Here is a 27143-nt window from a genome sequence, read left to right as displayed (position 1 = left end):
GGGACTTTGGACTCAACATGCACTCCCACAGGCAGAAGAACCGTAGGCAATACTGCTACTCCCATGACTGTCCACTGGTGTACAGGGGACTTCCAAGTCAGGAATAGGCTGTGCGGGCTATGACCCTGGGATGTTTCCTATGGCGGTTGAAAATGTACCTGTTTCCCCAAGCATTTCCCTGACCATCAATACCAGTTCCTGGCATTCCTGGTTATCGTGATTGATATTTTAACTTGGTTTTATTGTGTTGTTCTGTTGCGATATTTGGTTTCAGCGCAACCCTAGGTACGTCTACTCTGAAGTGAGTATAGCATTGCAGAGCCAGTGTGGTGTAGTGGTTAAGAGCGGTAGCTTCGTAATCTGGGGAACCGGGTTCGCGTCTCCGCTCCTCCACATGCAGCTGCTGGGTGACCTTGGGCCAGTCACACTTCTCTGAAGTCTCTCAGCCCCACTCACCTCACAGAGTGTTTGTTGTGGGGGAGGAAGGGAAAGGAGAATGTTAGCCGCTTTGAGACTCCTTCGGGTAGTGATAAAGTGGGATATCAAATCCAAACTCTTCTTCTTCACTGTAAAATTAGACAACTGTCTGTGTGGTTTGACATCTGATTGCAGTAATTGCAGAGTTGGATAAGGTTCAGAAAAGGGCAACCAAAATGTTCAGGGGGTTGAAGAGACACCCCTATGAGGACAGGATGCAGTGTTTGGGACTTTTTGGTTTAGAGCAGGCACCCCCAAACTCGGCCCTCCAGCTGTTTTGGGACTACAATTCCCATCATCCCTGACCCCTGGTCCTTTTAGCTAGGGATGATGTAGTCCCAAAACAGCTGGAGGGCCGAGTTTGGGGGTGCCTGGTTTAGAGAATAGGCAAGTAAGAGGTGACACGGTAGAAGTTTATAAAATTAAGCCTGGCCTGGAGAAAGTGGGTAGAGGAAAGTTTTTCTCCCTCTTTCATAAAACTAGAATTTGTGGGCAATCCCATGAAGCAGAACGTTGGAAGCATCAGGAGAAAGCACTTTTTCACACAGCACATAGTCATAGCTGTCAACTTTTCCCTTTTCTTGCAAGGAACCCTATTCGGAATAAGGGAATTTCCCTTTAGAAAAGGGAAACGTTGACTGCTATGTGCATAGCTAAACTCTGGAAGCCACTCCTACAAGAGGCCGTGATGGCCACCAGCCTGCATGGCTTGAGGAGGATTAGATAAATGCATGGAGGAGAGGGCTTTTGATGGCTACCATCCATAACTTCTATTCTCCCCCTTCACTGATAGAGGCAGGAATGCTTCTGAATACCAGTTGCTGGAAACCACAGGAGGGGAGAGCGCTCTTGTGATTGGGTCCTGTGCTCTTGTGCTTTCGGTTTCCCACAGGCATCTGATTGGCCACTGTGAGAGCAGGATGCTGGATTAGATGGGCCACTGGCCTGACCCAGAAGGCTGTTCTTACAGTCTTAATTGTAACCCAGACTTTCCACAATTTGCACTGAATATAAAATAGAGACTTGGAATGCCAATAAAGGTATTTGCATTGTATTGTAAAATAGAGGCTGTTTATGATTAAACGTTTTAGTCAATCAATGCATTGTAATATTGCATTGTTTGCTCAGAACTGCAAATCCCTAATACCCCCAAATGGCCTTTTGGCTACACTGGAATAAATATGGGGGGTGGGGTGGATAAAAGCACTCCCTGGTTTTAGTTAATGGAAAAAATGCAAGACTTTAGGAGAGATTTTTCATATTGGATTCTTTTCAGCCCTTCTCATAAAAGTATGCCAAATATAATTAAAGTGTAGCGCTATGAAAAACACAAACACATGGTTTACAACAGTACATATCTTTTTAAGAGGGTTCTTTTTAAGAGACTCCAGTCTCTGCCCTTAGTTTCAACTTTTTACCTGTGATGTATAATGGGTGGTAGAAGATACTGTGATGGTATGGTGGTTGGTTGTATAGCAAAATTAAAGTGCATACCGGCATACTTATTTTGAAAACTATTACTTTCAAAGTTAATCAACCAGTTTTTACACACACACAAAAATCAAGTTCATTGTCTATTTTAAGAATGGCTGCATTTTGGATGCCTTGAGATTAAAAAAGGGGATCCTGTGGTCCTCTGGATGTTGTTGGTTTCCAACTCCCATCACTCGTAGCCAGTGTTCAGAGATCATGGAATTATAGTCTTCACAACATCTGGAGGGCCACAGGTTCTTCATCCCTGTTTTAGATGAAGAAAATCGTTGTAATAGTTTTTAATATTACACAGAGGCATAATCTAAAAGAAATATAAAACCTTTTCTCTACAATAGCATTGAATTGTGTTGGGACCAAGTCAAGTTGTTGTTTTACATGTAATTTGACGTATTTTGGAAAGGACCTCCTGGCTTAGTTAGTGCAGATGCAAGCTAATAAACAAGAGGCAAGAATAGTATCAGGACCCATAAATGGATATCTTTAAGCCCATTTCATTAGTTAATCAAAGCCACCTGGTTGCCACAACCCCCTGGTTATTCCCACGCTGCTCCCAGTGATATACAGGGTTAGGGAGGATTGTGTGGCTATGCACCACACTAGCAATGCACCCTGTAACGCAATAGGTTTTGCTAGTATGTAATTGCACGGCCCACCAACAGTAGTCCTACCCAATTCTCCACGTGGAGAAGGAGGTTGTGGACTGTGTTGCTAGCCCCATCCCCGATATCATGCATGGCACTGACTCTGATGCAGTTTGAAGGGACGCGGGTGGCGCTGTGGTCTAAACCACTGAGCCTCTTGGGTTTGCCGATCGGAAGGTTGGTGGTTCAAATCCCCACGACGGAGTGAGCTCCCGTTGCTCAGTCCCATCTCCTGCCAACCTAGCAGTTCGAAATCACGCCAGTGCAAGTAGATAAATAGGTACCGCTGTGGCAGGAAGGTAATAGCATTTCCATGCGCTCTGGTTTCCATCTCAGTGTTACGTCGTGCCAGAAGCGGTTTAGTCATGCTGGCCACATGAGCTGGAAGGCTGTCTGTGGACAAACGCCGGCTTCCTCAGCCTGAAAGTGAGGTGAGCACTGTAACCCCATAGTCACTTTTGACTGGACTTAACTGTCCAGGGGTCCTTTACCTTTACCTTAGTTGTACGTTGGATAGTTGTACCTTGGTACTGATTTTTGAATCAGGAAAGCTTTTGAATAAGCAACTTCTCATGGATCGTGTGGAAATCCAAGAAACAGAGCGATAGCCATTCATGATGTTGAGGGCATGGCCAGCCGTGCAGTTCTTTGGTTCCCTTCTCTACTCATAGGGCTGGATTCAACCAAGGAAGCCTGGTGGAAGCCTGCACAAGGAATTCTGCTAGTGCATTGTCCCCCCTCTCCATCCGTGTCCCCACAAATTGGCTCAGGGTGTTTGTGTTGGGAGAACGTCCAAAACAGCACATAGAGGAAGGAGCGGAAGGAAGCTGAAATTCTTGTGCTCATTGAATTCCTCCCAAAGCTTATACATATGGGGAGCATCTAGTTAGGTCTTATTTGGGCAGAAGATGCAATCTCATAATGGTAGCGGCCTTGCTCTATGCAAATAGAACCTTATTTGAACCATTATGACTTGAAGTGTCTTTAAGAATCAGTTGTCCTGCTGTAGCAAATGATTGCCTTTTCTGGCTCCTCTCTGGGAACAATCTTTTTTGTGAATGAGAAACTGCAACTTGTTGAATGATAAAGACTTTTTCCCCCAGCCTGGTTTTCTATACCATATGCTTGTGTTTGTAAATGTTCTTTGGCATTTACCAACACTTCCAGAACATGTGGATAGTCTGCTAGGTTTTAAAAGCAAGGCAGTGATGAATTATACCTTTTCAAATACTGGCGACTCCCTGTTTGCATGTTCTGGGCCATTGTGTGCATCAGTGGTCGGACATAACCCATTGCGCCACCACCCCATTTCACCTTCTTCTGGGGTCAAAAGCGATGCGTGTGTTGGTGATCATGAATCAGTCAGAGGTGTGCAGAATGGTTACCGCCTGTAAACAAATGTTAATTAGAAAAGACCGAAATGTACCACTGATATATGGCAAAAGGCTAAAGATCCAGAGAGCAGACTAGGGGGATAGAGTCCATTTGCCAGGCTCAGCTCCAAGGCCAGCAGTGAGGGGCCCACTGGGGGGGGGGGCAAAGGCCTTTCCCAGCTGCCAGCTCAATTGCATTCCCTGTCTCACATGCTAAGTAAACCCAGCTTATGTAATTTTTAATAAAAATTCACTTCTAAAATGCTTCCCTTGCTAACTAAGTTGCAGGGAATCTTGTAGCTTATAATGAGATAAAAACAAAACAAATATAAACTATAATAGCATTAAAAACCATTAGAACAGAACATAGCCCTCGATAAAGCTTTTTAGGTTTGGTCCTTTTAATATCTGTTGAATAGTACACATGCAGCCAGCTTTTGGGCTGAAGCTTTACTTCTGACTTGCCATTAAAATGTTTTGCCTTGTTGCATTAAAGTTTTTGCCTTGTTGCTTACAAGGACTGTATTTGGACATAGTATTTAACCCAATAAAGATTTCATTATGTCTTGGAACTTTCACTTTTAATAGTTTATTCTTGGCATTGCCTTTCCAAGTTGAGTCAGTGGTATTTCAGTGGGGATTAGCTTTTTCCAATGTGCTTAGCATAACTTTCATTGCACTTTTCAAAGGGAACACAAATGTTCATTAAAAATGTATAGTGTTGACGTACATATGTGATTTCCTTGATTAAAAAGTTGAGTAGAAATGGCTTGCTGAGGTAGCACTGGCAATTTGACAGACACTAGAGGTCAGTAAAGGACAATCCATTATTGTTTTAAGCCCAAGCTTCAAGTTCCTGTCAAAGAAAGGTTGAACTGCATATCGAAACCACTGCAAAGGTGTTGAAGGATCAAAGAGATTGTAAATTACATTAATATAGAGTGTTACGTTTTCACCAGTTGTTGGGAAATCATTTCATAAATTCCTTTTGTCATAGTTGTAGATGAGAATATTTGGTGTAGATTTCACATGCTTGAGAAGGAAAGAGAGAATGTTCCCTCTTCTCTCAGACCTTTGTCTATAGAAAATGGAAGTTTCTGGTATGAGATGTATTTTTGTATATGGAAGCATCAATCAGTTTCCCCCTTTGTAAGTTCTGTCCATTTCAAATACTTGCATTTTGTAATATTGATAACCATTCTTTCTATAGTCTGAGACAAAATTTTAAGTTTCTCAAACGAGGGTTGATCTTCATATTTGATTGAGAGCTTTTTTGGATTCAAAAGCACTTCCATAAAAAGAGTGGGACATTCATTTTAATTCATTTTACCTGTCCCTGTGACTTTTTGTATATTCTTAATGAAAGCTAAACTGAACATTAATTCAAACAAGAACTTACTTAGCAGAGTGAAAGTTACTTTAATTGACCGTGTTTTCTAATGTCATCAAGGTACGGTAGAAGTATACGATAAAAACAGATTATAAGCACACACTTCTCAATAATAGCAGGAATGAGCACGGGGAAATCCACTTCCTGGTAGTCTGGGAGCAGCTCTTTCATGGAGACAAAAAGCTCAAAATGAATTCCTTTGGGCTCATTCAAGTGATATTTTCCTCCCAGAATCTAACCTAACCTGGGACCAGGATTTGTTCTCCATTCATTCTGAGGATAGGTGAATGAATGAACCAGCCAGCCAGGACAAGAGAGCTGGTGTGTAAGAAGGGAAGAATATGTATACAACCTAACCTTAGCTGTGAGGTCACTAGAGGGTCTTGGGCAAGCCACTGCTCTCTTAGCCTCAACTCACCAGCTTCGATACTGGGCCTGTGTTCTGTGTTCTCTAAAGGTTTATGATATATCACACACACACACACACACCAATTGGAACAACTGAAATATGATATTGAAATGCTGTTATTAAACATCATACTGTGCTTGAACGTAATGTTTCCCCCCAATGCATACACCCACTTCTCCTGAAATTGAAGAGGTTTAGGAAGAGAGCACCTGAGCTCAAGACCTTCTCTTTGTCACTCCTAAGGTCCTAGTAAATTACCCTTTTGGGGGAGAAATTTGCAGGCCAAATACGAATTCTTAAAGACCTGTTTCCGAGTCTAGGACATTTGAATTTTAAATTTCTGCATTTTGACATTATCAGGTAGTGTAGTTTTACATTGTGCCAACCTCAAGGGAGATATAAACGCTAACAGAACTATTTAAATCACAGGACCTACACTCCTCTCCCCCCCCCCCAATTAATTTTATGGTTTATAGTTGCTGCCTGCAAATATGAGTATCTGCTACTTTTAAAAAGTTGTTTTTGTTATCTTTGTTCTAGGTTATTGACCTGGGATCTGGAAAAGGCTACCTGAGCTCCTTCTTGTCATTGCAGTATAATCTGAAGGTTTACGGAATTGATTCCTCAAACACAAACACCCACGGAGCTAATGAAAGGAACAGGAAATTGAAGAAACACTGGAAAGCCTATCAAAGACGGGGAAGAGCAAATGTCAGAGAGCAAGTGTTGGAAGAGGCAAATGAAAGGCCACAGCAAGATAAAGGGAAATGTAAAGCAAATATCAGTGAAAAGCTCTTAAGTACTAATAACAGTCTTCAAAGTCAGGCCCAGGTGGCTGCTGCAGATTCCATTCTTTTTGAAACAGCTGATGTTTTCACAGACTCTGATAAGTGTATTACTAACAAACAGTATGAACTTCACTCGGGGGCTCAGCTGCAGCCCGAAGAGAGCAACATTCCGGAAAATGTATTCCTAAGTATTCTGCCTGCTGATGCTGTGGAAACTGACTGCTCAACCAGAAGTAATTGTAGGGAGCTCTGCGAAGAGGAGAAAGAACGAAGGAAGATGGCTTCCCTTAAAGAGAAAGCAAGCCGGTCAAAAGAAGCCAACGTATATTCTCCATTAACGTCATACGTCACTGCAGAAACAGAGCTGCGAGACATTGTTGAAGATCTGGAGGTTATTTTGCTTGTTGTTCTAATCCAGGTTGCTTGTGAATAAACCCATTCTGCTATTACTTTTACAGTCTTGCTAAGAGACAAGCAGACTGCGTTTCCTTGCTGGTGCCACAGAGCAAAGTCTATCCTCTGTGGCCAATGTGGAGACATATGCTACTAGCCTCTCAGCTGGCTATTAATAAAGAAAGAAAGTTCCTTTTACCAAGTCAACGGGAATAGGAGTGGTCTTTCCCTCCTATGTTCCCTCCTACATAGAATTCCTAGTCTGGTCATCACTGTAAGGCAAATTGTGAAGTAGAACTCTGGGCTACTTAACCTCATTTTAAAAATATTTTCTGCTGCATCTTTATAACATTTCTTTTAACAGCACAGAGGAAATAGAGCATGGGATCCGTTTTATAACGACACCATTGCTATTATTTAGAAGTGCCACACTAAATGTTTCATAAGTACAGGCTTAGCTAAGTGGAGGTTTGGTTCATAAATGGAAGTTCCTTGCCATTCAGATTTCCTTGATCCGTTGTTCCCTATATCTAAACATGTTCATATGGCCTGTATAAAGTCACTTTCCTTAAATTTCAGGAACATACTTTGACTAAAAATTCCCTTTATTTAAATTTTTTTTTTGCTAATTTTACAATGTCCCTGGATTATCATCTCACTTTATTAACTCATTTTATTAATTTTGAAGCTTGAAATATTTCACGTCGAGAACAGTGGCAGACAGTGGGCTGGTGTGTTGGAGCTCACCGACCTCCCGAGAGCTAAGTGGCTGCTTTTTACAGCGTACTGCCTGGGTGTAAATATATTCAGTGTGGAAACTTCTTCCCAAGAGACCTTAATAAATCCAAGAGGCCTTAATTTCTCCATTCTCTTCCACCTGTAGTTAGGAGAGAGCCGGAGAAATAATGCAAATGATCTTTGTCACATACATTGTGGGCTTCAAAATTTTCGGTGTATTCACTAATGGTGAGCTCAATTCTGAATGTGTATTATTTCTATTCTGTTCCAGGACTGTGTAATGGTGGGCCTACATACCTGTGGTGATCTTGCTCCGAGCACCCTGCGACTTTTTACTGCTAAACCTGAAATCAAGGCAGTTTGCAGTGTCGGCTGCTGTTACCATCTTCTGTCAGAGGAGCATGAAACTCAGGAAGGTACAGCAAGCCTTTTCTACCTGAGTCCTTTTTTTAAAAACCTGTTTAATTAATAATGTCTTGGGTTTCTTTTATTGACTCATTTCTTACTGCTTTTCATTATGACTTGTGGAAGACTCACTTCTGCATGCCCTGTGGCTTTCCTGTTTTGCCACTCTCTTTTATATTTGTAATATTTGGTCATAGGCTTATTAATACAGAATGCTTTAATGTGGTTATAAAGACAGCTGTTTTTACTTGGCTTCACTTAAAAATATGTGTTTTTGTTCATCATTATATTTCCATCCACATAACGTTTATATCAGATTTTGCCGTTAGCAGTGTACCCGTAACACCACACTGATTCATTATACAGTGAGTTGTGCGTTTATGCCTTTGGAAATACTGTGGCTGTTTACAATCATAAGCCAAGTTGGGAGGAAAGCGTTGGAAGATTATGATGTCAATGTGCTTGCCACTTAAACTGGTTTAACCTCCTTAAGTATGTAAATGCACAAACAGAGAAGTTTAATGGGTTTGTAGATAACAGCACACTTGTATAATTAGAGAGCAAATAGTTCCAGAAAATTTCATTATGGGAACAGAATGATTTTATATATGTATATACCCTTAGTTAAACATGATCTGAAATAGGAAATATAAAACTTACCCAGAATTATCTTGCAGATTACTAAAATAATAATGCTTCAGTATTACAGTAAAGAACAACCTTTGGCTTTAGATTTCAGACACATTTGCATTAATTTAGTTTGCAAGACCCATTAGTTTACCACAATGTGCATGAACCATAGTGAGCTTAGAGTTTATGTATTCCCCATCTCCAGTCTTCCTCCTGTGCGACTGGGAGGAGTTTGGAAGCTTTCGCAGCTTATCATATCATCTGGATCCAGAACTGTTGCTATGTAATCTTAACTATGGTTAGTTTCAGCATGCCAGTTTCTGTGAAGTTGACTTGCTTGAAGCACAAATGTGAATTCTAGAAGGGTAGTTGTGTTAGCTTCCTGTAGCAAAAGATTATGAACTTTAGCATTTCAATTTATTGTGCCATAAGCTTTTATGTCCAAGGATTGCTTCCGTTGCTGATTGTACTCAGAGTAGAATCACTGATGTTTATGGACAAGACTAACTTAGTCACATTAACTTCAGAGGGTGTTATTCAACACTGCAGCTCCTTTGGTGCAGCAGATCTCGGTGTGCACAATCAAACTTCCACTCCTGGCCCCTCCAGCATCCTACATGCCCTTAAAAAAATTCTGGAGGGTTGGGGGACCCTCTGGAACAGATTTGGGGGGCACACAGGGTCAGAGAGGAAATGGGAGACAGTGCACATGTAGGAAGGGGTGATATGTCACACACCAAGATCCCAAACCATGGAGGGCTTTAAAAAGAAAAACCAGCACATTGCATTGTGATTGGAGAAGATAAATTATTGGGCTCATAATACACAGTTCTAGCTAATACTTTAGCAGCCATATTTTGTACCAGCTATCATTTTCAAAGGCAGCTCCACATCCAAGACATTGCAGTCATCCAAACAAAGGTGACATGTCACTGGAGCCAGGTTATCTCTTATAACACAGAGGTGACTCTAGTGCCACGGATAGACCATTGAGCCACCCCTAAACAACAGGCCTCCACTTTTAACCTGCTCTTGAATCGCTAGAGTTTCACATTAGATTCTAAATCCATGGCATGTTGAAAGATTATTTGGTTATGATCCAGAGGGCAGACGCACACAAGCCGATTGAAATCAGTTGAGCTATACATGCTCAGATTTAGATTGTGTTCCTCGTTTGGAAATTCAGTTCCGTTGACATGTAAAGGAACTGCACATTCTTTTAGAAGCATTGTTTGATATAGAACTTGAGGGGTTTTTTATGTCTGACCCTCTTGAAATGATGAAAGAATCTACTTCTGTCTTCCACAATATCAATCTAAAAGCAAGAGACTTTGATACCATGGCAACTCATGAAGTGCTCCAAAGAAAAGATCAAAGCACTTGATTTCATTTCCATACCATCTCTAAATATTGCTGTATGGCACATGTTTGCATTGTTTGAATCAATTTGTGAGATATCTGAAACATGGCTGTAAAGGAAATAACAGATGTTTTTAACTAATATGTATGCTGAAACATTTAAAAATCATTATCTTATTAAATTTCACTATAGCTCTCTGACAGTCCCCCCCCCAAGTGACCAATTCAAAATACAGAGGGGTTTTATTGAAGAAACAGTACAGAAGAAATTCAAAATTCCGGTTTCAGTCTTTCTTTCTTTTTGCCCCTTGAAGCATACATTAAAATAAAGGCGTTTCTTCACTGAATACATGAAGTCCAGTATTTTTATTGTGTCTTGAAAGAGTACAGTGGTGCCTCGCAAGACGAAATTAATTCGTTCCGCAAGTTTTTTCTTCTTGCGAGTTTTTCGTCTTGCGATGCACGGTTTCCCATAGGAATGCATTGAAAATCAATTAATGCGTTCCTAGGGAAACCGACTTCAGACCAGGTCCGGGGACAGTCTGTCCCCCGACCTCTTCTGAAGGCTGGGGGGGGGGACAAGGGCTTTTCTTCCCACCCCCAGCATTTTAAAAAACCTTGGGACAGCGGAGGACTTCTCCGCTGTCCGGGGCGATCTTAAAATGCTGGCGGGCGGCATTTTAAAATCGCCCCGGGACAGCGGAGGACTTCTCCACTGTCGGGGCGATTTAAAAGCCCCTGGGAAGGCAGGCAGGGGGGACAAAGACTTTTGCCCCCCGCCAGCCTTCAGAAGAGGTCCTGGACCTCTTCTGAAGGCTGGCGGGGGCGAAAGTCTTTGCTCCCCCCGCCTGCCTTCAAAAGCTGTCCGGCCCAGGCTTCGCGGACCTCTCCCCCAGCAGCGGCAGCGCTGCCGCTGCTGGCGGAGACTTGCCGGCATGCCGAAGCCTGCGCGCAGCGCGCCCAGGCTTCGCGGACCTCTCCGCCAGCAGCGGCAGCGCTGCCGCTGCTGGCGGAGACTTGCCGGCATGCCGAAGCCTGCGCGCAGCGCGCCCAGGCTACGCGGACCTCTCCGCCAGCAGCGGCAGCGCTGCCGCTGCTGGCGGAGACTTGCCGGCATGCCGAAGCCTGCGCGCAGCGCGCCCAGGCTTCGCGGACCTCTCCACCAGCAGCGGCAGCGCTGCCGCTGCTGGCGGAGACTTGCCGGCATGCCGAAGCCTGCGCGCATTGACATCAGCGCGCCCAGGCTTCGCGGACCTCTCCGCCAGCAGCGGCAGCGCTGCCGCTGCTGGCAGAGACTTGCCGGCATGCCGAAGCCTGCGCGCAGCGCGCCCAGGCTTCGCGGATCTCTCCCCCAGCAGCGGCAGCGCTGCCGCTGCTGGCGGAGACTTGCCGGCATGCAGAAGCCTGCGCACGCTGACATCAGCGCGCCCAGGCTTCGCGGATCTCTCCTGCCTTCAAAAGCCGTCCGGGATAGCAGGAAGCGCTTCCCTGCTATCCCGGACTGCTTTTAAAATGCTGGCGCTGGGGAGCAAAGCCTTTCGGCCCCCGCCAGCCTTCCTGGGCCTCTTCCGAAGGCCGGTGGGGGGGGGAAAGGCTTTGCTCCCCACCGCTAGCATTTAAAAGAGGTCCCCGGAGATTTCCCTATGGGCTTTCGTCTTGCGAAGCAAGCCCATAGGGAAATTCGTTTTGCGAAGCGCCTCCAAAACGGAAAACCCTTTCGTCTAGCGAGTTTTCCGTCTTGCGAGGCGTTCGTCTTGCGGGGTACCACTGTACATAGATGCTCCAATTGGAACTATCGTTGGCTGGGCTCTCTGCAATGATTTTTTTTTATTCACGTACTGAAAAATATCCAATGCAAATACACTATTCTCTGGAAACCCATATCCGTATTTGTGGATTGTGTATAGCTATATTTGTCATCTTTATACATGAGAGTTTTGCCAAAAGAAAAGAGAGCTTTATAGCTATCCAAAGCAAGCAGATGATTGAGGCAGTGATAAGCAGAGGAAGAGTTTGTGTTAATTGGCTAGACGTACTTTAGCTTACTTTACAACAGCTTCCTGGAATAAGCGTGTTTTGAGGAGTGACCTGAACAAAGTAAGGGAGTTGGTCACACTGAGTTGTTCTGAAGGACAGTTTCAAGGAGTTTTGAAGTTGGTGTGGTGGCGTATATGAAGGAGCAGGAGACCTTTGGGCAACTGAAGCATGATGCAGCTGGATGAGTGAAGGGAACAGTTGTGCTGGAACATAAAAGTGGGGAGATGGGGATGAGGCCGTGAACCATTTTTAATGAAAGAAGCTTGTGCAGGGTGTCCAAGAAGCCAGTGTGCGGATTAGAGGAGGAATCTTACATGATCAGAACAATGCTAGAGGTGGATAATGTTGGTAACAAGAGTGCTTGATGGATGTGTGTTGGTGGAAGGTGGATTGTAGTCATAGTTATTTACCAGGGGGGGGGGGGACATTAAGGGTGAAGGCCGAATAATGGAATATGTGACTAATTTTCTAACTAAAAAGTCTGAAATCCACCTACGAGTATGGCGTCAAAACAGTTGCATTTCTGTTCTTCTGTAGGTATTTAATTAAATCTTAAAAGCACTACAAGATTTGTATAGACTTTCACCTCAGCTAAAAAATGAAATACATATGAAGGCTTGTATAGTTTGGTGTCTTTATAGCTCCCCAAACCATCATTTAAAAGGATATTGCATTCGTTTTAATGCAGAACGCAATACACAAATGGTTGTAGAACATCTTTTAAAGAGATTTTTCTATAATCTCAGAATGAATACGGACAAATATTTCTGTGCTTCTTGGTTTTCACCCAAGTGTGACATTTCATAGAATCATAGAGTTGGAAGAGACCACAAGGGCCATTGAGTCCAACCCCCTGCCAAGCAGGAAACACCATCAGAGCACTCCTGACATTTAGTGCTGGTTGGTTGTGATCCCATCTTCTTATTAGTAAAACCTGTTCAAATGCACAGACCAAAAAAAATGCCGCTGATGTAATCTTCCCAGTTCTTGTTCCATCTTGAGTGACGTTCTCAGTGGTATGGTTTCACAACAGCATCCTTGACAACTCTGGACAGGGCTCAGATTGGAGAATCCTCTAGAGCAGGGTTTCCTGCTTGGCAGGGGGTTGGACTCGATGGCCCTTGTGGTCTCTTCCAACTCTATAATTCTATGATTCTAGGGTGAATCTGTCAATAAAACAACAATACGATCTCATAACGAAATAATATAATCTGCCTCCCAAGTCCTGTAATGGTGGCTGCTTTCTGAGTATGAAATATACCCAGAGCCAAATAAAATAAAGATCTAGAGAAACCTGTTTGTAATACTTAAGAAGTAGATGTGCATAATGTTGCCATTTGGGAGCCCCAATGAAAGCCGGGTTTCACTTTCAGTGCAACTTCTGTGCTGCTCAGCCTTCTGTTTTATGCCTAGACTGAAGTGTTTTTAAACAACTTAAAGAAATCTAGTCCATTAGCACTTCTGTGTAGGATATGTGTGCCATAGTGTCCCAATCCCAGTTCTCATAACTTAAATACTTAATATTTCAGCGATAAGAAGTCACCTTTTCTGTCTGAATGCATAATTACAGTGATTAATTGCATATACTTAGTATGCAAGATCTTGTAACAGACCTGTCATATTACTTACCCATTCATCTTTTTCATAGAAAACATTTTGTGTCTTCCAGGCATCGTTTCAAAATCTCTTTACTTTTCCATAACTTCTCTTTATATTTGTGTATAAAGCAGCTTATTTAATGTGTATATATATATATATATATATATATATATATATATATATATCAGTGCAATAAACAGAAGAAGGATGGCTAATGGGTCTTTCCTATAGGAATTCTTATTATAACTTTTTGTGTAGTGTGGTCTTAGCTTCTGGGTTTTGAGAATCTGTGTTTGCAGCACCAAAGTGTCCTTCTTGGGGTGCAAGCCTGGGCATTGCATATGGAGGTCCTGGGCTGCCCAGACGACAAGACCCCCCTCTTGGCGTCAATGATGTGGTCCAAAGGAAAGCAGAGCAATACGTTTGGCACCAGCTTGGCTCCCAGAGTTGCGGAAGGAGATGTACAAGGATCTATCCTACCGTCTTAGGGACTCCACTCCAGATTTGTGTAGGGTTTTACTCCTTAGCCTTTACTTTTCCCGAAGATGTCCCACAAGGCAGCAAGTACAAATTGTTCCCTAGGGTTTACTCCTGAAGCCTTTCTCACCAATGAGTATAGCTGCAAGACCTCAGAGGTTTATCACCAGAGCTTTCCTTCTCTTAGATGGGCTACCTTTCCAGATTGATGAAACAGGGTGGTAACAGAAAGACTCATGAACAGTGCATGTCATATGTTCTTCTATGGCTTTCATGACCCAATCACTGGAATTCAAATTGCCCTAAAGTTAGTCCGTGTATCTTTAGGACTTCTCTAATGTTATGTCATGAAGGTACTGTACTGTCTGGGAAGTGATTCATGCCACTCATTTGTGTTTGAGGCTGAGGTGGTGGTTGAATTTTACTAGGCCATTCTTCTTTTTCTGTAATATTTCAACAGGGATAAACTTGCCTTATTTATTTTCAAATGAAAGTCAGCAGATTATTAGGACTCCTGTCCTCCTCATGCTGTACCACATTTATTTATTTATTTATTCTTGTTTCCTTGATTTAAAAAAATATATCTTTCAGAGCATAATTAAAGGTCATTCAGTTAAGCTCATGGATTTAATTTTTTAGTTTTCCTATTTTATCTGTAAGCCAGCTTCTTGTTGTTTTTCTTGATGGTGATGGTGGTGGTGGTGGTGATGATGATGATAATACTAATACTAATCATCATCATCATCATCATACTAGCTTTCACACATATCTAACTTGGTGTTGGATTGTCACCAAAGTTCTATGTGTTTGTTTTTAAACTTTTGCGGGGTTAATACTTGTTACAGTAATGACACACTAGCACTTAACTCATAATTGGTGTGCTTTATTGTCCAACATAGAATCTACTTCTAAGTAAACAATAAAAAGGCAATAAGTTCTTCTTTCTCTGTTATCCGTAAGCTGCCTTGAGTCCCTATCAGGGAAAAAGGTGGGGTATAAATAAATATGGAAGAAGACAACGACTTTTTTTAAAAAAAGCATAGTTGTACGCTATAAACAAGCCAAGCATGAACACAATTTTGGGTGACTATCTCCGAGGTAGTAATCTTTATAATTAAATAGCTGACATGCTGTTGGTGCCAGCCTTGTGAATTCCACTGCATATGAGTATTAGGTTCCATATCAAGTCACTCTTCACTGTTTATCTTAGGCGAAAATTATGGAGCAGTCCCTGTGAATAAGTGTGATAAATACAGAGATTTTCCAGTGTGTTTAGCAAGCCCTGGGTAATTACCTTACACTGACAGCTGTTTCAGATTGTCAGTCAGTTACAGTGGTGCCCCGCAAGACGAATGCCTCGCAAGACAGAAAACCCGCTAGACGAAAGGGTTTTCCGTTTTTGAGCTGCTTCACAAGATGATTTTCCCTATGGGCTTGCTTTGCAAGACGAAAACGTCTTGCAAGTGTTCCGATTTTTTTTCGCTCCCCCCCCCCCCTTTTTCTAAGCCGCTAATAGCCTTTTAGCTGCTAATCCGCTAATCCTTTAATAGCCGCTAAACCGCTAATAGCGCTAATCCGCTAAGCCGCTAATAGGGTTGCTTCGCAAGACGAAAAAACCGCTAGACGAAGAGACTCGTGGAACGGATTAATTTCGTCTTGCGAGGCACCACTGTATATCTCTTGGCAGGTTTGTCACCTTTTTTAGGCCTTGCCCTTAGGGTGTATTCCATTGCTTCTCTATAGTGGTTAGAAATGAAGCCTAAACATTTTGATTTTTCTTTATTCACACACATGAGATGAAAAATAAAATTGTAAATATTTGTGCATTATGGAACTTCAATATACAAGAAAAGCAAGCGGGATGCAAGCGATCAGGAATCCTGTGCTTTTACTGATACAATTAATATCCTATAACACCTTTATCCTCAGATTCCACCTTTGTGCTGCTTAATACTACAAACTGCAAGATGCTTTCAATCAGAATTTTTTGTTGCTCTTTCATTTATGTAAAAAGGTGGGGGTTTCTTAATTAAAATATTTATAACCCACTCTATATCAAATGGATCTCAGGTTGGGCACAACAATACATTGAAAGCAATCGTTCAATTAATGAAACGACAGCTAAACAACAAATAACAATTTTAAAACACAGAGCAGAATTAACAATCCATAAATGCCTGAAAAAATAGCCAGGTGTTAACAATGAAAATCAAAACTGCTGCAGTATACTTGCTCTAGTTCTGAATGCATTTTGGCTTCAGACAAGCCTGCTCTGAATAGCTGCCTGTCAGCCTTCTGCTAAGTGGTTTACTATCCCTATATATACTTCTAGGGTCAAGGTAAGTTCTATGCATTTATTGCCAAGTAGTTTTGTAGATGGGAAAGTTGTACTTCTTTAGCCACTTACCTCAAAATATCTCCACTGGAGTGCGGCAGTTCCAAAGTAAATGCTTATCTTTGTTAATAATCTTTTTTTAAAAAAAGTCTCTCTCTCTCTCTCTCTCTCTCACACACACACACACACACACACTTTCCTCTGATGAAATACAGGATTAAAAAAGACTCTGGAAAATCCACTCTCTGCAGCAGGCAAAAAACCTCTCCCTTTCCAACTTTGGAGTGGGAAGATAGGAGAAACCACATCACACTGAGCAGTTCAAGCGTGACACTTAACTATGATTTAGGCTGTGTTCACATTAGCAGTTTGAAACACTGTGAGGTCGTTTCCTCCCCACTGCATTTCCAAGTCGCTTTCTCCCACCGCTGTTCACATCAGAGAGGGGGGCAGGGATGTCTTTGCTCCGTGATTTGTTTCCCCATGTGGAACTCCCAAGTCAGTGAAGCTTTCATCCGCGCATGTGCAAGACCTGCCTAAACCGCTCGCACCACAATGGAAGTGACAGTTTCCATTTTCGAAGCTGGCTGGAGGAAAAAAGCTCATCAAAGAGGAGTATTTCTCTGAAAGCAACTGGATACCGATGGATTGTGCTACCGTCATGTGAACCCGGCTTTAAAAAAAAGCAGTGGTGGGAGCCTGCCGAAGCCACAGTAAACTGTAGTGTGAACACACCCTTAATGTGCAAACCTCAGGGCTTGCACACTCCCCTTTCTCGCGAGGAGATTGGAAGCAGTTACTTCTTGTGTCTAAACTGTCCATAACATGCCCTGGGCCTCCTACTGCCCCCGGTATGAGACAAACCTCTCTGGGCATTGTCCGGGGTTATGCTCCCCTGGGATGGATATCAATCTTCATCCTGGAGCGCTCGGCAACACAGGTCGGATGATCCTGTGCACGGTATTAATCAGCAGAGTCTGCAGTGACGACTGGAAGCTTGAATGTGAGCATTTTTAGATTTATTTTGCCATATTTATAGGACAAATCATAATGGCGCCTGCTCTCTTCTTCAGCAGACGGAGAGAAAAAAACACAGTGCAACAGCACAACATAACAGAATAGATAAGATGTAACTTCCGCCCTCAGACTTTCCCAGCTCAGGAAAGTAAATGGTGACATGTGACTTTCCAGCCACATATCAGCAACGGAGAAGTGACTTGCTAACATAAACATGGACAAACTGTAATTTCAAAATATAGTTTGCAATTCTGGCCTGCTTCCCTAAGGTAGGAGTGGCTAGCCTTTTTTGGTCAGCCGTCCCTCCAAGGGCAGCTTCCTACACTGGGCATGGTTAGTGCATAAGTGTATGTGCATGCGCACACAAACCACACATCCAGCATATGCTTACCATACATGCACAGTTGTGCATATACTACACATATGCCAGGCATTCGGGCACACAGTGCTCTCTCGCTCTCTCACATACACACACATGCATGTGGTTTCACATACGCACAATCAGCATTTCCCACTCCATAGCCTCGATGAGGTAGCTGGAAACAGTGCCTTGTCTTTATGAAAGAACAGGCAGAAGGCTTTATCTTTGCTCTCAGTGCTGTGGGGTTTAGAGCCAAGATCTATTTGCTGGCTCTCAACTGGGAAATAGAGCTTGGTGGGCCAGATGCATCCCCTGAGTGACAGATTAAATATCCCCACCCTAAACAATAGTAGCAAAGGAGCTGTGCTCTAATGGCATTGTTAGTAAGTAGTTAAGTGTACCTGAGCATTTTTTTTGAATTTTCTTCTAAATGTTCCATTAAAAATCTTTTGTTTTCTTGAATGTGTGCGCATCAATATATATTGAGCCAGCGCTCAGACGCTTGCCTCGTTTTCCTCCCTTCTGTGGCCAACTTATTGATTTGTCTCCAGCAGTCCCTCTCTCACATCCGTTTGTCATGAGCACTCCTGTTTCTTACCCAGTCTTGCTCAGCTGCCCAAATAATTTTCCATTTTGTGGGCCCACACCATGCAGTTGTACAGATAAATGTCTCATGTGAGAACCAGAGGTGATGATGTTTAACCTTATGTAAATAGCTAATTATTAAGTTAAAAGTGGAACAGTGCCAGTTGGAGAAGAAGGCTTTTGTTTTCACCAGGGCTGAAGAAGACTAAACAGAAACTCATGCCTGTGTTAGTTGTTGGCAAATGATCAGGTAGATAATCAGGTGTTAGCACGCATCTGGGGTTCTCAAACTCCTTGATCTCATGCATACTAGTAATAGTTTCTCAATGAGGGCAGCCAGTCTTCACCAAGGTTTCCTTTTTCTGTTCGTGTGCAGTGAGCATGTGCTCATTGCTTAGTCACCAGCAGCGCAAAGCAAATCACATAGTTTGGGGACATGTGGAAAATACTAGCTGAAATGAGATTCTTGGCAATGCACCTAATATATTAAAACAACAACCGTCATTCTAGGTTAGTTTGCTGAAATCTTATTATAAATTGTCTGTGCTGCACCATGTAAATGATGTACTAGGTTGTTGTTGTTTTTTAGAGGATCCTATTACAAGAGGGATTTAATTTAGAATGGAAATAATAGCTTACCTTGAGAAAATATAAGGATTTTTAGATGTAGGCCCTTAGGCAAATGGTATTCACCAGGAAAGATATCTCTCTCAAACTGCTGTTTTGAATTGTTAAACTAGGTAGCATTTAAAAATCTCTTTCAATGCTCTAGTGTATTCTCAGCAGCCTATTTACACTGTTTCTGTATTGTTTCTCTTTGTTTTACAGATGTCCTTCACAGAACACTGGGTTTTCCCATGAGCCGGTATTTAAAGGAAGAGGGCTGGTTCTGTGGTCGCAATGCCAGAATGGCAGCCTGTTTGGTACAGTTTCTTTCCACATACCCCAAAATGTATCTACATGTGATGGAATTTGTTGTGTTTTGCTTGCAGACCTGGATTTGTCTCTTAAATATCAGGCAGTGCAGAATAACACCATTAGTGGTGTATTCATGGTTAGTTGATGGGCCCATATGAAAATTTGGGCACAGCTTGGTTTCTTTGAGCTCAGATGAGATGTGGCACAGAGTAGAAGGTCCTGACAATTGTCTAAAGGGCAGAAATCCATGGCAGCCCCATCGCTGATTTCACTAGTCTTTGTTGGATATCACAACTAAGCGTAGCAAAAATGACTGCCTGGCTACAAAGTCAGAGTAGACTCTCAATCCCTTTTTAACAAGATAGCTTTACGTGCAATGTTTCTTCAGTTCAAATGCACCGCCTCGTGACATGGTGAGATGGCATAACATGGATTCGGATTTCTAGGGACATTTATCTTGGATGCCCACTGTGTTTTGTCTTCAATCTCCCCACCATCTCCTCCTTTCTTAACCTACTAAAATTTTAATTTACGTGCTTTTGCTATTCTCACAGATGCTAGCTACGAATTAAACTGGGTTAGCAGAGTCTGCCGTGTGCTAAGCAGGTCTGAATATTAGAACTGCCCCCTGCTTCTGGCTGCAGTGCTAGTCCAATCCCAAGCAACATATCTTTACTTTGAACCAAATGTGCATTTGATCCTTATGTGATCTTCTTATGAACCTCAGTCTTTGTCCCTTTCGACTTGCTAAGCCTCTGTCTCAGTTTGCATAATCCCTTTAAACATATTCAGACAGATTTGGCTTCCCCTGCATCTTAGCCGGCTTTTCTTCAGCAGGCTGAGGATGGTCTGCATCCCTTTTCTCCTCCTATCACTTTGCCCCACATTCTCCTCCCCCCCACCTTGCTACTTATTTACTGGGTGCCTAATCAGGGAAGCCATGTTTACTTCTGTTTTTCCTGTGCGCAATGGGGGAAAAATATGACAACCATGTGTTTTACTTAGGCTTGTTCCTGCTTGTGAATGTAGCACTAAACCATGGTTTATCATTACGTGTGAACCAGCCCTTTGCATTTAAAGGTTTTATTCAGTGTACGTATTAATAGAAGGGATATTTCTAATCTTTTTGGAGATTTGAATTTGTATCCCAACAGTTCTTTAAAGTCTTCTCCGTTCCTTTTCATAGTTTTCCGGCATACCTGATAATCCATTACCATTTTAGGTGCATTGTAGACTAAAATGAAGTGCTCATCGAATTCAATTTTTTAATTAAAAATGTACAGCCAAGTATCATCTCAGATATTTGCAGAAATATATTTATACGTTTCATTGTAATTGTGAATCCCATGATTACATTCTTAAATAACATGTGATAGATGCGAGCACACACATTTTGGTCATATATTCTGTTATTCCCCCACCCCTTTAATGAATTATGTTTATGATATGTTCAGATTGAAGAATAAACACATCAGTATTTTCTCTTTTTCTCTTTGAAGGCTCTGGAACGAGTTGCTGTTGGCCAAGTGGTGAGTAATGTTGTGTATTTAACCCTTCCAATGACAAAGCTGTTTTCTCACTTTGAATACTTTGAATACATGACCTTGTGCTGAACTTCTCGTTTGCTGGAATTGGAGAGTTAGCAAACAGCAAAGCTTGAATTGGAGGCAGATTGATATTCTGCATCAGCACCATGAAATTGCACTTTTATTGCCTGGTCTTCATGGAGCAATGATAAAACATAATTTTCTCCAGTTAATTAAGAGTGATTTAAATAGCAAGAGCATACATTAAAAGTACTCTGAATGTCTCGCGTTTCATTCCTCTATCAGCCTCTTTCATTGTAGTAGCCTCATTTGAAGTCCAGAGAAATTCTTCAGGGCTACTGAATAACCGGGTTGAGGATTACAGTCTCATTGTAAACTGGTTTCTTTTCTGCCTCATGCAAATTTAAAATACAATCTCTTTTTCTGAGTCCAAAGGTGTATCCATGGAAAATATGAAGTTTAATTGATCCTTTGACAATCAAGAGTTCTTTGTTATCCAACAAAAGCTTTTGACCTAATTGCAACCCGTTCTGCATTCAGTCCTCTCTTTCCAAAAGTTCATTTGGATTAGAGTTGCATCTAATGATACCCTTTATGAGCTTCTTTCCTCTGCGTCAGTCTTGTCCCTGCTTGCTCATGGTTGCTGGCTGTGGAGCTCTTCCCAAGTAAAGCCTTACGTTTTGTGGAACTGTGACTTAATCTTCGTCTACTTAAAAACACGGCATGCTTTCTTAAAGAACCCATGGTAAGACAGGACAGGCCAAAAACACTTTTAAGATTTACAGACGGCTGAAAGTGCACTCTCCGTGGAACACATTTTTGTGACTCACATTTCATTATTGTGATGCGACTTATTATGGAATAGGTGTCAGTTGAGGTTGGTTTACACTGCCAGATTCTTCTATTTGAAGAAGAAGAAGAAGAGGAGGAGGAGTTTGGATTTGATATCCCGCCTTTCACTCCCCTTCAGGAGTCTCAAAGTGGCTAACATTCTCCTTTCCCTTCCTCCCCCACAACAAACACTCTGTGAGGTGAGTGGGGCTGAGAGACTTCAAAGAAGTGTGACTGGCCCAAGGTCACCCAGCAGCTGCATGTGGAGGAGCGGAGATGCGAACCCGGTTCCCCAGATTACGAGACTACCGCTCTTAACCACTACACCACACTGGCTCTCTATTTGCTTATATATTTGACCGTTTGGAAGTAGTAAACACAATACATCTTGAACTCCTGTCTGCTAACTCTGATTACAGCTGCTTGGAAAAGTCCCCTATCCATCACCACCACAACCTCTGCAACCTTTTGCCATGTGGCTATGTATTCTTTATTGTTATCATTTATTACATACATATCTTGCCTTCTCTCAAGGTGGTAGACAATAATACAAATGCAATAAAACAGCAATAGCATACAAGTACATATAGAGAGAGTAAGTTAAACATCAATAAAGGCAACCAGTTAAAACCCACTACAGCATATTTGCATACCAATTTATGGGCCAAATGTCTGTCTAAATAAAAATGTCTTTGCTGCCGGCAGAAGGTCATCAGAGACTGAGCTCGCCAGGCCTCTCTTGATAAAGAGTTCCAGAGCCGGGGAGCAGCCAAATGTGCTTTCGATGTTGGCAGGCTAGAAAGAAAGGTCTTTCTCAAGGATCTTAAAACCTGGGTGGGCTTGTATGGGAGATGATGCCTTTCAGATAACCTGGTCCCAAGTCATATAAGGCTTTGAAGGTCATAACCAGCACTTTGAACTGTGCCCAGAAAACACTGCTTGTGTACATTTGTGGGGGGAAATTTGGCAATTTAAGCTGGCTCATTGCGTTTACGGAACAATGGAGACCTGCTTAGTGAAGAAATTCTGTTTAGCTGGGCATCTCACAGTGTTCTTTTCTTTCAGAATCTTGCACCAGTGTCTTTTCTAGTAATGTAGTCAGCGTTCATAAACCTTTTTTAAAAGAGACTAGCATGGCTTTTCCACTTTCAGTTTTTACAGTTGGGTAGCTGCCTTTATTTTCTTACAATGTATTGCTGCAAGTCCAGATTCTTCCGTAAGAATTATATATTACTGAAATTTTAGTTTATGGGCAAATATTAACGTAACATAAAGCCAGGTTGTACATCATGCAATTAATTTTCTGACATTTAACTAGAAGCACAGTGGTCAGATTGAAATGGCTTCCTAACGTGGGCCATTGAACCATCAGTGGATTTTCTCTTCAATATTAGTTATATACAACTGGAGATATAAACATGGGAAAGTATTGGGAGGATTTGCTTTGATTTATTACAAATTCTTGGTTCTGGCAAGGCACTCAGTATTCTTTGTTTTCAAATCTCCATCTAAATTCTTTTTGTGGATACTTTAAATCATTACAGCACCATTTATCATCCCTTTTGGTATATGTACACAAGCCACATGACTGTTCAGCACACCAGATTTACAGACCAGTGTGTCCCTGCTGCAAAGCCGTTAGCCCAGTGGAGTTTACACAGGGGATAAATTTGGCCGTGCATTTTAAAGAGGTGCAAGTATTGCCTATTCTTATGTAAACACATAGTTCATTCTTAAAGGTATGAAGCTCTTCAGCACATTGCACTGTTTGTAGAAGCACAGGAGTTTCTGTGTGTATTGGGGAAAGAAGATGAAGTTGTTAGGGGGTAGAAAGTGCATTGAAAACTTGCAAAATGTTTTCCCTCTGACTTTAGAGAACCAGATTAATCCTAAATGGGTACATTTCTGCAGTAAAACCAACATAACAAATAGCATAATTTGGCCTATGGGGCTTACTGTTTTCCTCTAGCCTGCTCCTCAGCCCCATTCAGTGCTTGCTGTTTCCTGTGTTTATTTTTTCCAACAATTATGGTTACAGCGTTACATTTCTAAAGAACAACACTTTAACTTGGGAACAAGAGACATACTAGTAACACTAGGTGGAATGAACAGAAACCAGTAATTAGTTGAAGACAGCCAACTGTTTTCGTTGTTCTAGTTGCGGTGTCTGCTTCCAACTTAATACCCTGCTGTTTGATTCCTTGCAGCTGCCTACAGAATCCTTGTTTTATCGAGCTGTCCTCCAGGTTATTGTAGAAGAATTTTATGGAGTCAAAAGAAGGTAGTATGCTATAATTTCATATTGTTAAGGAAGAACAACTTTTGCCTCCTTTTTTTACTTGCAGTGGTGGCGAAACCTGAGAAGAATGCATGTATTGAAAGATCAGCAACTCTTTCATAGATAGCTGACAGTATCTCTTTGACAGTGGGTCTGTAAATCTGAATAAGGGTAAAGGTAAAGGGAGCCCTGACCATTAGGTCCAGTCGCGGATGACTCTGGGGTTGTGGCGCTCATCTTGCTTTATTGGCTAAGGGAGCTGATGTACAACTTCCGGGTCATGTGGCCAGCATGAGTAAGCCGCTTCTGGCGTACCAGAGCAGTGCGCGGAAATGCCGTTTACCTTCCAGCCGGAGTGGTACCTATTTATCTACTTGCACTGCGTGCTTTCGAACAGCTAGGTTGTTCTGCTGGGGCCGAACAACGGGAGCTCACCCCGTTGTGGGGATTCGAACCACTGACCTTCTGACCAGCAAGCCCTAGGCTCTGTGTTTTAACCCACAGTGCTACCCGCGCTGAATAGGACTCTGCAAAGTTCTACCGCGAGCAAGTTGAACCTGTAAATTCTTTATGTTTTAATTAAGTTGATCATTCAGAAGGAACTGGTGAATTATGTGGTGTCTTGATTTTAGCAAAGCTTGGCAAATGTAGCCAAATTATTCTTGAAAATGGTTTATGTAACCGTGCTTGAAAAGCAGCTGAAGTCAAACAAAAGAGTGAATAATGATGCCTACCATGATCCATTATTAATCATTCATATAGTGTTTCAACTGTAGTAAAAGCTTAATATTTACTGTTCAGCTTCTCAGTTGTAAGGCAAGTCATTATCATTACAAAGTGTTGAGAGAATGTGACTTCCCCAAGATTTTTCCTGGTTGACTCCCTACCTGTGCACCTTATATATTGTCTACATCGGTGTTCTTCAACCTTGGGTCATCAGATATTGTTGGACTGCAATTTATATCTCTGACCACTGACTAAGCTGGATGGGGATGATGGGCCTTGTAGTCCAAGAACATCTGGTGAACCCAAGGTTGAAGGAACACTGGTCTACATGATACAACTATGGGCTGTATAATACAGTCATACCTTGGATCCCAAATGCCTTGCAGGTCAAACGTTTTGGCTCCCGAATGCCCCAAACCCGGAAGTGAGTGTTCCGGTTTGTGAACATTCTTTGGAACCCGAACGTCCGATGCAGCTTCTGCAGCTTCTGATTGACTGCAGGAGCTTCCTGTAGCCAACTGGAAGCTGCACCTTGGTTTTGGAAGTCAAACAGACTTCTGGAACAGATTCCGTTCAACTTCCAAGGTACCACTGTATTTGTTTAGTCGCTTAGTCGTGTCCAACTCTTTGTGACCCCATGGACCAGAGCATGCCAGGCACTCCTATATAGGGTTGTATAATATCTTCTTTCTTTAACATGCAGGTATAAGTATTTTAGTTAATACAAATGCATTTGGAATCATAGCTCAGTTGGTAGAACACAAGACACTGAATCTCAGGGTTGTGGTTTCGAGCCCTATATTGGGCAAAATATCCCTGCATGGCAGGGGGTTGGAATGGATGACCCTTGTGGTCCCTTCCAGCTCTACAATTCTATTATCTATGATCTACTGGCATCCCCAGTCTTCTTTGATCTATGATCTGTATTCCCGATGAAGTTGAAAAGGAAACTTGAATAAATATAAAACAGTATTTTATGCATTTCATTATTTTGTTAGGTCATTCATGCTTTCTGTTAATGCTCTCTGTGGAATGACAATATATAGCCTTCTAACGCAACAAGAACAAAAATATGTCCTATTTATCATTTCAGTGATCGTAATATTGGGAAAGTATATTCTAAATCATCTTCCTTCTTGGATTATGCTCGAAAAGCTTTTAAAAAGCTTGAACTCGATGAGTCAGAGGTAAGTAGCTGATTACTCAATACATGCGATTCACCTTCATAGATGACAGTTTATTTCAGTTGTTTGCTAGTGGAAGTTCTGCTGCTGAAATCTGAAAGCTTACATTGTCTTGACTGTTGCTGATATGCATTTCTACTGTAGATTTGTCTAAGTTACACATACCTATCAGTTCCAAATTGTTGCAAGTGGAATATTTGGAAGATTTTATTCCGCTCTTCCAATTTAATTTCCTGTAATTGATAAAAAGCAAAAAGTTACAAATCAGTGATGGTGGAATAGCAGGAATTGCAGATGCCAAGAGCATTTATTATTACTACTACTACTACTACTACTATTACTACTATTATTACTATTATTATTGTCTACCCCACCCACCATCTGGCTCAGTTTTCACAGCCACTCTGGACAGCTTTCAACAGAACATTTAAAACAGAATAAAACTTCAAACATTTAAAAACTTCCCTAAACAGGGAAGGATTCCTTCTCCCTCTTCGGACACAACATCCTCACTGTAAATATTAAATAGTGCTAAAGAGAATTATTTGGATTTTTTTTTCTGAAATAGGGCCTTGCGTAATATACTAAGGGATTTTTTCTGTATGTGTAATAAATAATATATATATGAATTCATGCATATGGTAGAAATTCCGTTTATGTCTCTATTCCCAGGGAAATGGAGACCGCAGTCCTGTGCACACTTGCTATTGAATAAGTCCCATTGAAATAAATGGGGGTAGTGTCCAAATGATAATGTGTTGGATTGCACAGCACATGTTCAATAGATATGCTTTGAGTAGGGTTTTTTTTTAATTAAAAATATATATCACTAAATTAGCAGTATTGGTTTTGTCAGTAAAATTTGATGTTCTCCAGAACATTTTATTTGAGAAGTTTTTTTCTCCCCACATATGCGGGAAGACTCACAGATTATTCTGTTTACTGAATTGCATTTTCAGTTTCTTGCCCTTTTTTGACATCATCTGGAACTTATTGCTACATTTATTGGATATAATGTGTGTTTGTTATTTCTGGTGTTTTCTTTTTAACAAGCTTATATTTCTAAGGAAAACCTGCAAGAGCCATTGTTCTAATGCGTTGACATTGGTTTTACTTCAGGCAGAAATCAGTGCCTGTGATCTAAAGATCTC

The 27143-nt window shown here is 41.8% G+C and overlaps 1 protein-coding gene and 1 long non-coding RNA gene across 3 annotated transcripts in view; both read left to right on the top strand.

Moving 5' to 3' along the window:
• The window catches only part of METTL25 (methyltransferase like 25), a gene marked incomplete at its 5' end in the record, with an annotated part of 49810 nt that overhangs the window by 13664 nt on the left and 9003 nt on the right, over positions 1-27143 (top strand). Inside the window, 6 exons of one of the 2 annotated variants that reach the window (XM_081211241.1) lie at positions 6325-6963; positions 7975-8119; positions 19337-19431; positions 20926-20955; positions 24012-24085; positions 25902-25995. In XM_081211241.1, the coding sequence (XP_081067367.1) occupies positions 6325-6963; positions 7975-8119; positions 19337-19431; positions 20926-20955; positions 24012-24085; positions 25902-25995 (1077 nt within the window). The remainder of the gene's footprint in view (positions 1-6324; positions 6964-7974; positions 8120-19336; positions 19432-20925; positions 20956-24011; positions 24086-25901; positions 25996-27143) is intronic. The other variant, XM_081211242.1, reaches the window with a different exon arrangement.
• LOC308596350 lies at positions 8126-12536 on the top strand. Its single transcript, XR_014012480.1, has 3 exons — positions 8126-9268; positions 9348-10489; positions 11875-12536. It is a non-coding gene; the product is annotated as an uncharacterized lncRNA (long non-coding RNA).

Source organism: Podarcis bocagei (genome assembly GCF_964188305.1).
Source record: "Podarcis bocagei genome assembly, chromosome: 10".
NCBI classification, from domain to species: Eukaryota; Metazoa; Chordata; class Lepidosauria; order Squamata; family Lacertidae; genus Podarcis; species Podarcis bocagei.
Note: the sequence above shows the minus strand (reverse complement) of the source record. Positions and strands in the feature narration are given on the sequence as shown.